This window comes from Aquila chrysaetos, chromosome 6 (assembly GCF_900496995.4).
Source record: "Aquila chrysaetos chrysaetos chromosome 6, bAquChr1.4, whole genome shotgun sequence".
NCBI lineage: Eukaryota > Metazoa > Chordata > Aves > Accipitriformes > Accipitridae > Aquila > Aquila chrysaetos.
The window spans coordinates 15,388,213-15,406,096 of record NC_044009.1 but is presented as its reverse complement, the minus strand read 5'-3'; the positions used below and the strand labels follow the sequence as shown (position 1 = coordinate 15,406,096).

At 45.5% G+C, this 17,884-nt stretch overlaps 1 protein-coding gene across 4 annotated transcripts in view; it reads left to right on the top strand.

The window, feature by feature from the left end:
• Positions 1-17,884, top strand: part of CPS1 (carbamoyl-phosphate synthase 1) — a 113,924-nt gene that overhangs the window by 56,460 nt on the left and 39,580 nt on the right. For all 4 annotated transcript variants that reach the window (XM_041124625.1, XM_041124626.1, XM_041124624.1 and 1 more), the window contains 2 exons: positions 3,606-3,724; positions 16,537-16,678. In XM_041124625.1, the coding sequence (XP_040980559.1) occupies positions 3,606-3,724; positions 16,537-16,678 (261 nt within the window). The remainder of the gene's footprint in view (positions 1-3,605; positions 3,725-16,536; positions 16,679-17,884) is intronic.

Genomic DNA, 17,884 nt, shown 5'->3' with positions numbered 1-17,884 from the left:
CAGTTACTATTTTTTGTGCCCCTGACTTTGTGTGGTGGAGTCTTTAAGTCCTTTGTGCTCATGTGTAGATAACATCTCATTACATCCTCCACATGAGTGTGGGGAGGTGAGGTTGAGCTGTATTTGTAAAAAGGTTTTCACATAGCTGTTCCTCTTATAAATGGCCGGATCGAAAAGCACAAGGTGTTCTATAAATGTGTGGCTTGTCCAGCTGTTGACTCTCGCTTTTCAAGCTGGGGAAATGCATGTCTTTATAAGTGTAGAACATCCTTCAGCAGCTGTGCTTGGTCTTTATTATAGCTTTTTCTTGTGACTGAGAGAAAAATCTTGCTTCTTGTCTCTCTGAGTGGCTCAGAGAGCTTTTATGAAAGGTTAATCTGAGCCCCATGTTAACACAGGGGATCTAGGGAGATGCAGGTGAGTTTGGGTCCCACTGAACACTCTGGGTGTTCCCAGCTGGTGGCATTTTCACTGGGAGCTGTAGAAAAAAGCAAGATCAAAGTCTTAATCCCTCCCTATAAAGAGCTGCCTCTGCCTGACACAGTGCACTAATTCATCCCTGTTAATAACTGAGGCAAGCAATATCAGTAAGAGGTACTTCTGGCAGCTGGGGCTGCCTGCCTGGAAATCCCTTTCTAGCTTGCTGACATTTACAAGCCAACAGTTAGTCCCAGTTAGCCATCAGCTTTGTTTGGAACAGGATGGAGCTTCGTTGTATGTCTTCTCCTCCTCTCTAAGCCCCACTAGTCAGCTCTCCAAGGCTTGTTACTTTTTCTCTCTCCTTTGTCTGTTGTTTGATGAAAACAGTAACTGTTCAGGTGAAAGGGAAGAGAGTTCAGCTACCATTCAGAGCTATTGCTGTTGTAATGGGACTCCTTGTTGTAATGTAAGAGAAGGCACTAGGAGAGAGGCTGAAATAGAGGAGACTTGTTCCTTGGCCAGAGTGGCCAAGTGCTGCGAGGATGTAACTGCCTGATAAGCAGGGCTGCTCACTTTGTATCAGATCTTTTCTGGGTCCTCTTAAGGTTGTATACAAGTGGCCTCAGAATACTTATGCTGTGGATTTGATCCACGCTCTGTTTCACACCAGGGCCCTGGTCTCCTAGTTGTCCACACTACAGATGTGTTAGTTTGCACTTGTGCTCCTGTCCACAGGCAGCTGAATAGTTCCTTTGATGAGGAGCAGGGATGGGACTGAAGGAACAAGGCTGCCAGCCCTAGAGACAGCACGGGCAGCTGATCCGCCCTCTGTTGCTTGGCCTGGAGACCAGGTTTACTCCCTGACTCACGGTGTGAAGGCAGTCCTATAAACAGCTTGGCTTCCCAGTGTGGGGCCAATGTCTACTGGATGGGACACTCTTGAAGGTTAGCAGGGCTCTAAAGTCACGCTGTCCTGCTGCGGCTCCCTCCGCTGTCTTCCACAGTGTGTTTAGCCTGTAGTCCTTCATGTAGGTTTGAATAGAGTAAATCAGAGTGCTGTCCAGGGCCCCTGATCAAATCCTACAGGGATTTTCTGCCTGGAAGTGTGATTTGCCCCTGTAGTGTGCTGATTTGGGAGCAAGAACTGTCTGCAAACTCATTCTTCTCTCCCAGTCTCCAGACTTATCCCACAGGGATGAAGATGATTTATTTTCTCTGCCCCTCATCTGATTAAGGAGGGGAAGGCATTTGTTTTTTCAGTTTCCCTTGAAGATCCCTAGGACTTCTAAATGAAGTGTCCGAACCAGATTAAGTGTAAGTGGTCATGCTACCTCTGTGTGTATGGGTGGCTCAGGGACCAATGACTGAAGGTTGGAGATCCTCAAGACATGCAAGTCTGCATGTGTTTTGTGAAAACAGATGGGCAGAAGAAAGTCCTGCTCACATCCCACTAATGTGGCAGTGTGACCTCACCCTGCAAGCACTAAGAAATCAGGATGGGAGGGACTTCTTACCAGTTGCCTCATACCAGTATTGTATCTAGAAATGTGTGACAAGCCCAGCCTTGTTATTGCCAATGCTCAGGAACTGCTGTGATGGCCCCAGGCTTCTCTTTGCAGGCATATGGGAGAGCAGTTGGGTGCCAAGCGCTAGCTGAAGGTTTGGTGTGTAAGTGACTGGTTACTCTAAAGGAGCAAAATGTGCACTACAGATTTTCACCACTGCTTGTGAGCAAGCAGGATATTCAGGTCAGCAGCTTATTACCTCTCAAGACAAGAGAATAATTGTGAGAGGGAGACCCAGGCAAGCTGCCTGGAAATCCTTTAAAAAAGGTAGAAGGTGATGTCAGTATTTTGCAGTGTCTGGTGAGAGAGCTGTGACCATCCCTTGTCCTTGCCGGGTGGTGCCTTCTTGGAGCACAGCACCGAAGTGATCTGTGCATTTCTCTCAGCTGGCATAAAGTCTCCACATCACAGTGCTGAAGCATGTGGTGACGGTACAACGATGTGTGTGCAGCTTGATAACTCAGAGGAATAATGTCAGGGTGCAGTGGGCCAAAGCTATTCCTGGATTAATGCTGGAGTTTTCTTCAGTGGCATTGCTCTGGCTTTGTTCCAGGGATGCTGCCCTGCAAGAAAACAGTTAAGCATGGTAACAAATTAATGAACGTGATTACTTCAGCTCAGCAAAGGTATTGTGCTGGTATTATCGTTATGGTTGATTATAGTTGTTTTATCAGGAGAGTTGTAACTGTACACCACTCGTGAGTCCCAAGAAATATCAGTGATAGAAGATACAACTGCAATGTATCCAGATACAGCTGCTCCCCAATACAATCATATTGGGGGGGCTCTCTAGCATATTCCTCTGAGATTTTTTTGAATACTGCAGTGTCCTGTAAAAGACTGTCATTTGAGAAATTACTCTGTGGGGTTCCTTTTTACCCCATGGTTGTGAATAGCTTGATAAAAATAAAATAAAAAATAGCTTCAGTAAGATAATGCAGGGGAATGTGAATGATCTTGCCATCAACTTGGGATACAGAGAGAGAAGCCTGAGTAATGCTGTAGGAGCAGTGTATCACCCAGTACCGGACTTTCCCTTACTTCAGGGGTATTTCAAGGCCATATGTTTTGATTCAACCTTGTATGTCAAGGGTAAATCAAGATTTATGCTCCAAAGCAAAAAGTTCCTCCACAGCTGAGAAGCTGGACCTTGCTGTTTAACATTTGCAGCTAGGAGGTTGGCAGTGGGTCTGAGATTTAGGCAACTTGAGTGGTGAGGGGTGCAGGTGGAGGAGTCGGCACCGCAGCCTGAATATGCCTTGCTGTAGGTAGTTAAGGCACATACTCAGTGGCTGCCAAGCCTTGTTGCCATTAGTTTAAGTTTGGCTGCTGGCTCTGTGAAAAGCAAATTATCTCTTTCTTGCTCAAACAGAAACCAGTTTTTGGTAGCAAAGCATGTGCAAAAGTGGCTGGTGCCTCCCCACACTGCTTGAGGGGCACATTTTCTGTTGCTGTGGGAGACAGGATCCCAGGGTAGATGAACCTTTGATTTGTCCAGCATAGTCTACAGTACTTTTATGTCTTTAAGCTATATAGTTGCTGCTACCAATTTGTAGACTAAATCTGTATTTGCGAAGCATGTATTAAAGGGGCTGTTTGGTGCTGTCCTATTTTTGGCAGGCCTTGGATAGCAAAGTCCCCGTGGATGTCATTCACAAACTCACAGCCATTGACAAATGGTTCCTGTATAAGATGCGCAACATCGTGAACATGGAGAAGATCCTGAAGGAAATGAACAGGTAAGAAAAGCCAACAGCCTTGTCCTAGGACACAGCGGTCCTTCTGGGGATCCTTCTGCTCGGGAACCTGTGGTAAGCCCTGAGCACAGATGCAGTCAACGCTGAGAAGTTTATTTCAGTGCTTGGAGTAAGCAGTGTTGTTGTAAAACCCAGTTCACTGCCTCACCTGGACAGGGGAAATTTCTAAGAACACTCTTTCAGTAAAAGAACTTTTTTGAGTGCTTAGGCATCTTGGCTGTTCTCAGGGATTATGGAAGTTCTGGTTTATTTTGGAAAATCCTCACTGTATCCCTGAGGCTAAGGCTGGGAATGTGGATGGGCTACAATGAATAACAGCAGGCTGCACTCATATACCTAGGACAGAGTTAGCCTTCAAACACAGGACTTGTCCTGACTTACTACACCTGAGGGTCAAATACATTGCATTTTTTTCCTGCCTGGCCAATTGATTTTTAAGCTTTTCTGCCTTGCTGTGATCATGCAGTATGTGTTGCTTTTGTACTGCACTTTCAAACATCTATAATTCCAGACATGTTTAAATATAAATCTTCTTCTTTCTCCAAGAAAAATGACCATATAAAACTAAGCAGGAAAGATAGCGGTAAATTAAAGCGCTGGGCTGTATTTCAGTTCCAGCTCTTGCTGACTTGAGCTTTCCCTTCGTGGTTTACGAGGTTGGGAGAACTCCTTGCTGAGTTATTGGCTGTATGTTGGCCGGCTTTTCTGCTTCGGATACCCGTTGTGTTAACCGCGTTTCACCACATGATGGCACTGGGAGCGCACCGTAGCCAGTACATCACTAAGGTGCTAGTTAGTTCATCTGCTGTGATTTCTGCTTCTTTGACCAGCTGCGCGTTTTAATTGAGCAGCTCTTGCTCTCCCTTGCCCCTCGGAACAAGCTGCATCTGGAGCTAAACAAAAATAAATGTGGAGGGAGATGTCGAAGAGAAGGAGTAGCTTGATTATTTACAGAAATCTATTGTTTGGCTGCACAAGTTTTTGCCCTCTAACATCCGTGTCACGTTTCATTTATCTCGAATGCCTTAAATATATATATGTGCAGCTCCTGAGGAAGAAAAACAATATATCCAGAATCAGTTTGATTTCCTCGCTGTTGGAGTGGCATGCTCTGGATTGAGGCACTTGGGACCCCAGAGGTTGTCCCCATCCTCAGCTGGTATAAATCCAGCATCGCTCCAGAGAGGCTAATCGTGCCAAACTGTCCTATATCACTGAAGTTGCTTTCTCGTTCTCTGCGGTGGGTGGCAGGCAATAATACTGCTAGTAATGGATCAGTAGCTGGTACCATCCCACAGTTTTTCATCCTTCTGGTGACTAGGCAGCAGACTGTATCGGCAGCCTGCTACAGAAAGCCCTTTTGCAGTATCCAACCTTGCATTTGTATCATACAGAAGCAACATTGTGTCCCTTGTAAGTGGATTCATGCAATTCAGCTCAGATTGCAGGAGGTATAAATTAACTTAGTCTCATTCACTTATCAGTGCAGATTTTTGCTCCACTGTCCTTACTCAGACCTTCCCCAGGAAACTGTCTTACCTCACAACCTGCATTGGAGGCAGGGAATGGACTGTCCAGCTGCATTATGTTGCAGGCATGTTGGCACAAAGGCAAAGAACCAGGGAAAAACATTTCTGACCTGAACTGAGAGACTAGTCCAGTGAGCGACATCAGGAAACACATCTCTGCAATAGCTGATGGAAAGCTAATTGAGTGATGCAAATGAGACTTGGCACACACGTGCTCTTCCTGCAGACAGCTGTTTCCAGTCCCTGGCATGAGATTTACCTGTGCTACCGGATTATTTCCAATTGAAAAGAATGAGCTGTGACACCATCGTTGCTTTAAATCTTTCTGTTGTTGAAATACAGTTACCAGAACCAGAAGAGTTGCCCTGTTCCCAGGCACTGTTGCTGGTTACAAGCTTGCTCTCCATTCAGTCAAATCCATCCCTTCCTTTTTGTCTCTGGATTGGTTTGGGGGTTCTTTGCAGCAAGGTTTTGGATGCAGTTGGAGTAACATCTCTGCCAAGACTCTCGATTTGGGCCCTGCAGAGCTGTTGTAGAGACTGGTAACAAGGAGATGGTCTCTACCAAGAGGAAATTTAGAGCTGGAACAAGAGGATATGACAGACAGATGGGGAAGAGGGATCAGAGGCAGGTGGAGGCCTTTGTGAGCAGTTCAGCAAGCAGCATTCACACACCATGTGCTGCCTTGCATCATTGCCACTTGGAGTGATTCAGAGGTGAGCAGAAGGCCTCACCGATTTATGCAGGGAATCTGTTTCCGTGCATGAAAGGTTGTATGGGATAATGTTATAGGGGGAAAACCTTTCAGACTTATAAATGTTTGTCCGTTCTCAGTGGTGTACAGGCAAGGCCAGCCATTTGCAGAGACAGTAGACTTGGAAGGGCACCCTCTGCCCCATTTACATTTGTCCCAGCGAACTTCTTTCTGAAGATTTGACCTGGTGCTGGGGAGACTGTGTAGTTTTTGTCATGTTGCAGCAATGTTTCCATTTGACTCTGCCTCCGGGCCCTCTAAGACGGAGAAAGAGTTGTTTCAGTTTATGTAATTTGGCTGCAGGAAAGCAAATGGCCTGAGTTGAATTGGGAAAAGAAAGCCATTTTGAGAGTACTTGCAAGAATATCCAGTAATATCACACACACGTCAAACATGTGCCTGTGCTGTTTCTCCTGTGACCTACATATTCTTCATTTTAAGTGGAAACTTATATTGTGGCTTTTTTGTTTGTTTTTGACCAATTACCTTCGTACGTTCAGTAATGTAATCTTAAGTATAACCTTCCCCACCACACACACACATGCACACAAACAAAACCACATATACATACACACATGGAAAGAGCAAGCACCATCCTATGCTGACAGTCCATGAATAGGCAATGGTGTATGGAGCAGTGGCTGTGCAATAGGATATGCTGTTATCAGGGAATTCTTTCCCTAGATTTGCCCTCGCCTGTCCCCTGAGAGAAAATGGAGGGGAAGAGCCCTGGGGTGACCCCACTGGCTGTTCATCACACTGACAGCTTGTGAAGGAGATGGAAATTTGAACAGACCATGTCTAGCTGTCCGAGGCAGTGAGAAGTCAGATGTGACTTTAAGGCCAGGGTTATGGACCCCGTCCAGAGCGAGTCAAATTTGCAGTAGGGTCCAGTAACACCATCATCCCCAAGAGCACAGCTGAAGCCCAGACTTGGAAGTAACATCTGGGGCATGTTCAACTCAAGACACTGGTGGCCTGGGTGCAAGGGAAAGCCTCTTTTGGAATTTGCATCTGCTATTTGACTGTCTGCAGTGACGATTTGCTTGCATGTGGCCATGGTTATTTTTATCTGTTCCTGATTTTGTGATCCCTGAGAACTGTGGCTGTGTGCAAGGAGAATGTTTGACAAATACCATTAAATATAGGTAAAGAGGTAGGCAGCTATGGTGAAATCATCACTTACACCCAAGTGACGTGTGGACAAAAACCTTGTTGAAATCAGTAGGACTTGTGCTCCTAAGTCACTTAGGCACCTCTGTAGCAATTGAACCTGCAATTGATTGTATTTGCCATTACTTGGGAGCTCATAGGGATGGGGAAAAAGGAGAGGTAACGGGGTCAAGTTCACTGCTGGGGAAAAATCTGAGTAAGACCCAGGGAAGATTGGGCCATCTTGTAACAGGCAGAAGTGTGAGTGTATTGCCCAAAGAGGAACATTTCAATATTGATAAAGGGCTGTAAAGTAGAATTCAAGTGAGAAAAGAGGAGCATGGTAAACCCCCATTTTGCAGCTGAGGAGCAAAGCATAGATATAGTAAGCTTGGCCAAAGTCTCAAAGACAGTCTGGTTGAGCAGTGAACTGAACTCTGCCTTCTTAAGTCTCAACTCTTCAAATTGACATTAATGAAAACAGCAGATCTTCCTTTTGGTGGATACCAAACTAGCCAGCCTACTAGTCTCGTGCGGGACTTCAACTTTCTTGTCGGGGACTTCAACTTTCTGGACGTCTGCTGGAAATACAACACAGCAGAGAGGAAGCAGTCTAGGAGGTTCCTTGAGTGTGTGGAGGATAACTTCCTGATACAGCTGGTAGGTGAGCCTACCAGGGGAGGCGCCTCACTAGACCTACTCTTTACATACAGAGAAGGACTGGTGGGAGATATGGTGGTCAGAGGCTGTCTTGGGCTTAGCGACCATGAAATGATAGAATTCTCGATTCTTGGTGAGGTAAGGAAGGGGGTCAGCAAAACCACTACTATGGACTTCTGGAGGGCAAACTTTGGCCTGTTCAGGACACTGGTTGAGAGACTCCCTTGGAAAACAGTCCTGAAGGGCAAAGGGGTCCAGGAAGGCTGGACATTATGCAAGAAGGAAGTCTTAAAGGCTCAGGAGCAGGCTATTCCTGTGCGCCACAAGACGAACCATCGGGGAAGATGACCGGCCTGGCTGAACAGGGAGCTTTTGCTGGGACTCAGAAAAAAAAGGAGAGTTTACCATCTTTGGAAGAAAGGGCAGGCAACTCAGGAAGAGCACAGGGATCTTGTTAGGTCATGCAGAGAGGAAATTAGAAAGGTAAAAGCTCAGCTAGAACTCAGTCTGGCCACTGTTGTAACAGACAACAAAAAATGTTTTTACAAATATGTTAACAATAAAAAGAGAGCCAAGGACAATATCCACCCTTTATTGGATGCAGAGGGGAACATTGCCACCAAAGATGAGGAAAAGGCTGAGGTACTTAATGCCGCCTTTGCCTCAGTCTTTAATAGTGAGACCAGTTATCCTCAGGGTACTCAGCCCCCTGAGCTGGAAGACAGGGACAGAGAGCAGAATATGCCCCCCATTATCCAGGAGGAAGTAGTTAATGACCTGCTACGCCACCTGGACACTCACAGGTCTATGGGACCAAATGGGATCCATCCAAGAGTACCAAGGGAGCTGGCGAAGGAGCTTGCCAAGCCACTGTCCATCATTTATTAGCAGTCCTGGTCAACAGGGGAGGTCCCAGAGGACTGGAGGTTTGCTAATGTGATGCCCGTTTACAAGAAGGGTCAGACGGAGGATCTGGGGAACTACAGGCCTGTCAGCCTGACCTCAGTACCAGGGAAGATTATGGAGCAGTTCATCTTGAGTGTGCTCACAGAGCATGTGCAGGACAACCAGGGGATCGGGCCCAGCGAGCATGGGTTCATGAAAAGCAGGTCTTGCTTGATGAACCTGATCTCCTTCTATGACCAGGTGACCCACCTAGTGGATGAGGGCAAGGCTGTGGATGTTGTCTACCTGGACTTTAGTAAGGCCTTTGACACTGTCTCTCACAGCATACTCCTTGAGAAGCTGGCGGCTCATGGCTTAGACAAGTGTACTCTTTGCTGGGTAAAAAACTGGCTGGATGGACAAGCCCAGAGGGTTTTGGTGAATGGAGTTAAATCCAGTTGGTGGCTGGTCACAAGTGGTGTTCCCCAGGACTCAGTATGGGAGCCAGTTCTCTTTAATATCTTTATCAATGATCTGGACGAGGGGATCGAGTGCACCCTCAGTAAGTTTGCGGATGACACCAAGTTGGGAGGGATGGTTGATCTGCTTGAGGATAGGAAGGCTCTACAGAGGGATCTGGACAGGCTGGATTGATGGGCTGAGGCCAATTGTGTGAAGTTCAACAAGGCCAAGTGCCGGGTCCTGCACTTCAGTCACAGCAACCCCATGCAGCGCTACAGGCTTGGGGAGGAGTGGCTGGAAAGCTGCCCGGCAGAGAAAGACCTGGGGGTGCTGGTTGACAGCCGGCTGAATATGAGCCAGCAGTGTGCCCAGGTGGCCAAGAAGGCCAAGGGCATCCTGGCCTGCATCAGAAATAGTGTGGCCAGCAGGAGCAGGGAGGTGGTTGTTCCCCTGTACTCAGCACTGGTGAGGCCGCACCTCGAGTACTGTGTTCAGTTTTGGGCCCCTCGCTACAGGAAAGACATTGAGGTGCTGGAGTGTGTCCACAGAAAGGCAACAAAGCTGGTGAGGGGCCTGGAGCACAAGTCTTATGAGGAGTGGCTGAGGGAACTGGGCTTGTTTAGCCTGGAGAAAAGGAGGCTGAGGGGAGACCTTATCCCTCTCTACAACTGCTTGAAAGGAGGTTGTAGTGAGGTGGGTGCTGGTCCCTTCTATCAAGTAACTAGTGATAGGATGAGAGGAAATGGCCTCAAGTTGCGCCAGGGGAGGTTTAGATTGGATATTAGGAAAAATTTCTTCACTGAAAGGGTTGTCAGACATTGGAACAGGCTCCCCAGGGAAGTTTTAGTGTCACCATCCGTGGAGGTATTAAAACAATGCGTAGACAAGGCACTTCAGGACATGGTTTAGTGGGCATGATGATGTTGGGTTGACGGTTGGACCTGAAGATCTTAAAGGTCTTTTCCAATCTAAATGATTCTATGATTCTAGCAGTGAGAAATGATGGCACCAATCATGTTTTGATAACTTTATACTTTGGAGATTTGTTTTGGAGGAGAATGTGTCCTTGCTCTGTGGGCATTGAGCGAAAACACCTCCTGGCCTGTGGTTTGCTTGAAAGGCGTAAGTGAGGTCCTGAGTATTGCTCTTGTCGTTCCTAAAGGGACACAGGTTAATAGAGGGGAAAGCAGAAAAAAGTGGGAGGCTACAGACCCACTTCAGCCCAGCATTTGTAGCCAGGTGCTCTGCTCTGTGGCCCATGGAAGAAGTTTATTGTGAATTTCTTTTCAAAGCTCATGTCCTTGGGTCTGTGAAAGGTGTGCTTTGAAAGCTGCTTGCTGGAAGCATGACTTGATTTCAAAACATGACTGTGGTGGAGTAGCCACCAGAAATACAGGTGCTGGAATTAAAACCCGGCTCCAGGAGGTGACCTGGCAAACAATGCAGGGAGGAACAATCAGACAGGCCATCAATAGCCTGTGCTCTTCCACAGTGTTTGTTGCATACCTGCACTTCTCAAAAGCAGTGTTTCTGCTGACTTGTGTGCTTCTGGGACAGGTCAGAAAGTGTAAGTCAGATCTTGTGTAGGTATAAAGCAGAGCAGGTCCAGTGACGCTAAATGAGGCTGCACTGATTTATACTGTTTGAGGAGCTGTCACTGACATATTTGTAGTGCTCGCTTTTAACTAACTGGGAAGATTACTTTTGTCTTTTTTGTGAACTGTGGGGCAGGGAAGACTCGGGAACAGAGTAGGAATTCAGAACATGAGAAGAATATAATATAAGCAGCTATTCAGCACTGTTGTTTGTGCTTTGTGTGAATCTGATGTAAGATACTTTGTATTTGTCTTATAGAGCCATTGGTAATAATTTCCCAGCTGTATTTTCTTTCAAAGCATCTGTACATTTGTAAAAACACAGTATCAATATGCATTTTTTCCTTGATGCAGAGGATAGACAGGCATCGCCCTTTAAAAGCCATTGAGGAATCTCTGTAACTGGTATGTACAATACCAGAAGCAGGAGAGTCCATACCATGGCATCCCAGCAAAAGCTCTCTTTTACCAGGGGTGGAAAATAGGCTTTGAGGAAGCATCTATGACCCGTTTCTTGGCTGTGTTTTGGTGTGAGCTGCTGCTTCAGTGCATCACTTAATCCTAGGTGTGAGTCATTTAGGTCTTAGGGCACAGTGTGAGGTTCCTGTGACTTAAATCAAGATGTCCACAATGAGATTTATTAGCCCAGGGACCTGAATGTTAGAGATGCAGAGCGCTGGAGTGATAGTTTTTCAGTGAGCAAGATTTGACGGTTTACAGCTCCTGCTTCCCTAAACGCTCCTTTGACAGCTTCTTGTCACTCATGAGTTTCTCAGGAGGGGAAAAATGGTAGAGAAGAGAAGCAGGGAGAGAATTTATACACCAGTCTCATTATTTTAATTGTAGCATGTTCAAAATCTTGTAAAACATCAGAGGCAATCAAGGAAGCCACTAGGAGCCTTGATGCAGAGCAGGGCAATGAGGAAAAGAGGAAGAATATGTCTTTGTACATAATCCAACCTGAAGTAGGCTTTTGAAACCCTTCAGGTCTATGACTACTGAGAAAGGAAGAGCACTCTCAGGACTGGGCATTAGGCATTTTGGTTCCGTCTCTTCTTGCTTTTGGTCCACTTTGCTTGCCATAGCAAAACTGTAGTCTGGGCTTAAATCCACCCCGTCCAGATTTAGGAGGAGCTGACTTCAAGACTGGTGGGCTGAGCTGGATTGTGCTCATCTTTGCAGCTCCTATCTGCATATCCAAGCCACGTGAATAGTTGCTGAGATAAACCAGAGGTGACCTGCAGGGTGAGCCTGCTTACAGGGCAGATGTTAGCTGACGCAATAGCCATGTCCCAAATGCTCCCAGCTCAGGCTTTGGCCCTCAGTTCACAAAATATTCCTGATCGTTTTGGTCAAGACCCATTAACATGTGCCTAAGTAATATGTGGATGGGCATAAACTTGGCAACATAAATAAAAGGAAGCAGAGCCTGATTTGGGAGACAAGAAAAAGCGTGCTTCTTCCTATATTAAGCTGGGGCTTTCTGCCGGCATGTTTATTTAGCATTACTCCTAAACTGGTAGAATCAGATGAAAGTCAGTCAAGTGGAAGAGAGGGCCGTGCAGAAGCAAGCAGGTTCTCCTGATAATTGCAATGCTGCCAGCATTCCTCCAGTCAGTTAATAGATTTCCCCAGGTCCTCTGTGTCAGGTGAAAATTTCCTCATTAAGAGGAATTTATTCCATTTCCTTTTATCATTTATTATTGAAGTGAGTGAGTGGATGGAGTTCCAAAGATGACAGGGTGGAATTTTAAACAAAAAGCAACAACAAATCAACACTGGAAGCTGAAACGGAAGCACAAGCAAGGTTCGGGAAAGGCTTCTATTGTTTATAAACTGCAAAATGTGCAGGGGACTTTAGCTTTCTGAGGAGGTGAACAGCCACTAGATGATTATAGCAGTGTGCAAAAGTAATTGTCTGGTTTTGAAGCTCTAAAACTTCTGACTGTCATTTTGCAAAGGCAAATGTTAGGAAAAAGGAGCATTAGAGGAGTCTGGAATCATGGTCACTTAATCTTCCCTTGTTTTAGAACTGATTATAAACCAGTGAGGGAGTTTAATCTTTGGAAGACTTTTTGCTCTGTGTTTGAAAAGTAAGTGATGCTCCAGGGGAAAGTGGGAGGCAGTGATGTAGGACTGGATCATGTGTTTGGGAATAGCCAGAACTGAGAATTTTTTTCTTCTCTTTTTAGTGCTGGATTTCTGGTGAACTCTTGGAAGGGTTATTTGCACTCAAGCGTTCAAAGAAATCAGCTTGATTCTACTTTTGCTGGCTTTAGTGTCTCCAGCAAGTCTAAAAGGTGGTGGGAATGCTGGATCTTAAAAATCATCACCCCTTAACCTCTGCGTGTCTCGGTTTTGCTATCTGTAAGATAAGCATCACCCTACCATACTGTTTGCATGTCTCTTTATATTCATTCCATGAAAGCTGAGATATAAATGCTAAAAATTACCCTTATTAGTAAATGGAAATTACCAGATATGAAGATGTGTGTCCAGTATGTGCAGAGAGGCAGCCTGATCTCCATACCAGTGCTGAGGGTTTGCAGCTTTCTGATCCACTTCCCTTTAAACATGGTGGAGCAATTCTGCTAGCTTACTCTGCCTGCCCCTTCTGCTGGTTGTGCCTCCAAATCCCTGGGAGCTGTCTCAGGGGCTTTTGGCAATTTCTCACCTCGTGGCAGATTCTGGTTTCAATTGCTTGGAAAGCAGCACTGCTGGTTGTTTTAACTCTTGCTGGTTTTCTGTGACAATATGAAATGGCAAAACTGTTACATCCCCAGGGCTGGGTTGTCAGTTCAAACCTTTCCTGCCTTGTGGTGAGCTGGGTGTGTTTCCTCCATTTTAAGCTGCCTCCATGGCAGTGAGAAATGAGAAAACCCTTCCTGTCTAGGTGCTGCTTAAACAGAGGTCACCACCACATCTTTCTTATTAGCCACATTGAAAGCTACATCTCTTACCTTTTCTTCATCATGCATTGGGAGCAGCAGAGTGAAAAATGCACGGTTTCATTTCCCCTTTAGGTACTCAGCTTTTCTGTTGCACACTGATTGTCCTGTACAAAAGTTGTTAACTTTTTGCATGGATTAGTAAGGGTCCTAACCTAATTTAAGCTGCTAGCCCAAGGCAAATGAATCATGTCACCAAATAATCACTGCTTTTCTTCTACCCACCCTGCTGGGGGGGATGGCAATGAATGATACTGTTATAATGAGATACAAAAAACTGAATTGAAACAAGCTGCAAACGAAGGCAATTTTCTTTCTCTGTCAGTAATCAAATGACAGCCAGCTATGTGTGTTTCTGAGGCAGAAGGGAGGGAGACCAAGGGAGTAAACTGCACTGAAACAGGCTCATTTTCTTGGGATCCTCAGGTCTGCTCACTCATACTTAGGGAATGCTGAATCTAGGGGAGAAATCTAACATGACTGCGTTCTTCTTAATAGCTGGTGATGGCTAGCATCTGTTTTGCCAGGGAATTGGTGGATTTTGCTTTGTTTCCTCCTGTAAAACACCCATCCATGCCTTCGGTTCTGGCATTCATGGGTTATGCAAGAAGTCCTGCCTGTGAGCTGAGATCAGAAAGTAGAAAGGGCTGAGGAGAAGCAGAGGAGTTTTGTGGTGGAGGCATTAGTGCATGGCAACCGCAGGCTTTAACGAACTGTGGTGCTGCAAAGTGGGTCTTATTTTGGGAAGTCTTTCTGCAAATCCAAAACCTGGGAAGCTCAGCCTGCTGGATTAGGCAGGACTGTTTACTTCTGACACTAGCAAAGAGCAGGATCTGCTGGAGTAAGAAGGGTGATGTGATGGAGGGTTGTGGAGAAGATCAAGGGTGTAGGTGATACTCCTGCCTGGAGTGCCCTGAGGGCAGAGCAGGCTGGTTGTTAGTGCCAGGCTGGGACACAGTGCAGAGGATAGCAGTTACAGTGCGCGTTTCCTTTCTGCAAATCCTCACTAGCTGTCTGCTATGCTACTGTGGGCAGGTGGAGCACTCTGTTCTCATATTGTAGGGGTAGGAGAGAGGTGGCATTGGGGAATTCATAGAGGAAAACCCATCTACCCAGGGATCTGAACCCAAAAGTTTCTGGTCCCCAGTTCTGCACTTAGAACAGCTGGTTTGGCACTTTGTGACTCTCACCTGTTTTACGCTAGTCTGACTTCATTGAGGGCAGCAGAGCTGCTCTGTGCCTAAGCCAGAGTGGAAAATCCAATCCAATGACTCTCTTTCATGCTTCAGCTTCCTGACACATTCCAATAAAGCAGCCTTACCCCTCAACCCCACTTAAATAACATAATGCTATTTATTTAAAAATACCATCAAGCAAAGGACATAATTCAAAAGCTCTGATTTAGGAAAATTGCTTGTTTGTTAATAATTTCCTTTTTCTTGATTCAGAGCTTGCTTGGTCATAAAATATTGATTTATTGGGCAGGCAAGGATGCTCTTGGCAATGAAGATGAAAAGCAGTAGTGCTGAGAAAAATACATAGGCTTTTTAAATGTTTTTGCAAAAGCTAAGCTTAGAAAAGGTAGCTTAGAAACAGACAGGCAGGAACTATAAGGGCTATAGGTGGAGTCAAAACAAAGTGGAACGAAGATAGTGTGGGAGAGAAAAAAGTAGAGGGAATAAAGGGGGAGTGGAGCAGATGAAAAAATCAAAAGCAAAATGGGCAAGAAACTGTTGAGCTGCAGAGGTGGCCTGGGAAAGCAATACATTTGAAATAAACAGCAAAAACTAGGACTCCTGAAAAGCAAAACCAGGAGAACAAGAACATAAGGAAGTATTGAGAGACCCTGATTGCAAATGTGAAATCAAAAAAGCTGCCCCTGCTTTCCCCTGTCTATACCCCTCTCCCCGTTTTCATAATGTGAGAAGCAGCACAAATGATATGGAAAAAAGTATACTTGAGACTGTCGGAAGGAAAAACCTACCTTGCGTGTGAGCCTCTGAAGGCCATTTCTACTATGTATCTCTGAAGTCAGATGCTTTTTCAAAAGACTGGCTGTTTCCGAAGGTAGACAGACCATCCTCAACAACAGAAAGAAGGGCTCGTTTGGGACAAATTGTAGTGTTTTGAGGCAAGTTGTCCCCCAGCTCAGCAGGGTTGGAGGACAGTTATGCCTCTGAATGGCTCATCCTGGAGCTTCAGGAATTTCATGCCTTTGTGTGGAGTGGGCAGCTGCAACGAGAGGCAGGAAATGTGAGTACCAGGACAATACATAATTACTGATCCAGTCCAGTCTGGTGAGGCCTGTGTTTTAAAATTTAAACTGGGAGGAGGAATGTAAGGGAAAGATTGAGTTAAAGTTTGAGCATGGAGATGTGGGGATACTGAATCCAAGAAAGGAATCACTGCAGGTCCTCCATGGAGGCTGTAATGGTAAATGAGCATACAGTTGTGGATACGGTGACCTTGTACTAGTCTGGTGGAGAATGCTGCCTGGGAGATGATGGACCTCATCATGAGTCACTCATTCCCATCTCAAAAATGCAAGGAAAAAAAGTGTTTCACTTCCTAGCATCAGCAGTCTGCCTGTAGACTTTACCTTATAGGTGTTTGGTGGGGGGCATCCAGTACAAAAAAGATCTTTTATGTATGAGGATTGCATAGCTTAGCTGGGTCTTCTTCCTTTTCTTGCCTTTATGTGCACGATCCTATAGCAAATCTATGCAGTATGGCATACGCAAGCGCTCATATATCTTCTAAGTATTCCTGTAAAGCCTCATGCAAAGGTGTTTTTCTTATTTAATCCCAGTGAAACAGTTCCAGAAGAGACACTGAGGAGAGCCAAACAGATTGGGTTCTCAGACAAACAGATTGGGAAATGCCTGAAGCTGACTGAAGTCCAGTGCCGCCAGCTGAGACTGAGGAAGAATACAGTGCCTTGGGTGAAACAGGTTCGTGATAAACATCTCAGTTCATGGTGGGGGCTTCCAGAAGTGCAAGGAGCAGGAGACCTCCATGTCCTTAGAAACAGCTGAAGTAAAGTGGAACCCCGGTCTCTGTTAACATCCATAGGAGTTTTGACCTTGACATTAGAGGAGAACAAATTTCACCCAGTTAGCTGTTACTTCTGCACTGCAGGCATCAATGTAATGACACAAATGTCCTCAAAGAGAGACTGAGAATATTCTTGATCATGTTCTGTGTGGCTGAGGAGGAAACACAGGTATCTGGCTTCAGGAAAAGGCTGAGAATGCTGGCCCACCATGGTGTGACCATGAAAAGTGTAGTATGTCTTTTCTCTTGGTAGTAACTTTTTACAGGGTAATACTTTATTTGAAGTGTGCTATTGTTATGGGTTCATTTGCTATTCATTGTGATAGCATGAGAGTAATGAGCTCATCTAGTATTCATGGCAGTGTCCCAAGTGCTTTGCTAGGTGTTCTGCTGCTGCATTTAAGGTATGTTGGTATTAAACTGCCACCAGCTGGTTTTTTTTGTCCTTAAAGGGGGAAAAAAAACCCAACCCAGACTCCTGAATGTTTCTGAAAGAGCCCATCTGTATCCTCAGGCCCAATTCCAGGTGCCAAATTTCCTTCTATTCCCCAGCTGCTGTTTTCCTTCTGCATCCTCACCTGGCCCACAGAAATGTGCCTGGTCTTGCACTGCATTCTTTCAGCTGCATATGGCACTGCAGTGCTGAATTGATTTGTGTGCCAAGGTACCCTTAATAAGGTCATTCTACTTATGCCTGCATTTGTGGCTTCAAAGCATATGTTTCTTCTTGAGCCATGAAGTACAAGTTGCAGCATTAGCAACAGTAATGAGCAGCAGACACTTACATAGTGCTAATGACGTAAGGTCACATTCTTCATTATTCACAAGGATTTGCTCAGCCAGTGGGGATTCCTGAAAATACTTGAAGTTTGGACAGATTTTTAAATAGTATAGCATGTAAAAATTCATGTCAGGACTGCTTTAATATTGTTCCCTGTTCAGTATTCTGTGTAGAAATGTTTCAGCTGTTCATTCAGGGAACTTCAGCAATCGTTGGTGACCTAGATGGACTAGTTACCATGTACAACATGCAATAAGTAGTTGACACAAATAGTCTGTGAACAGCCTAGTAGGCAAATTATTCTTCTGGGCTCTCTGGTGGC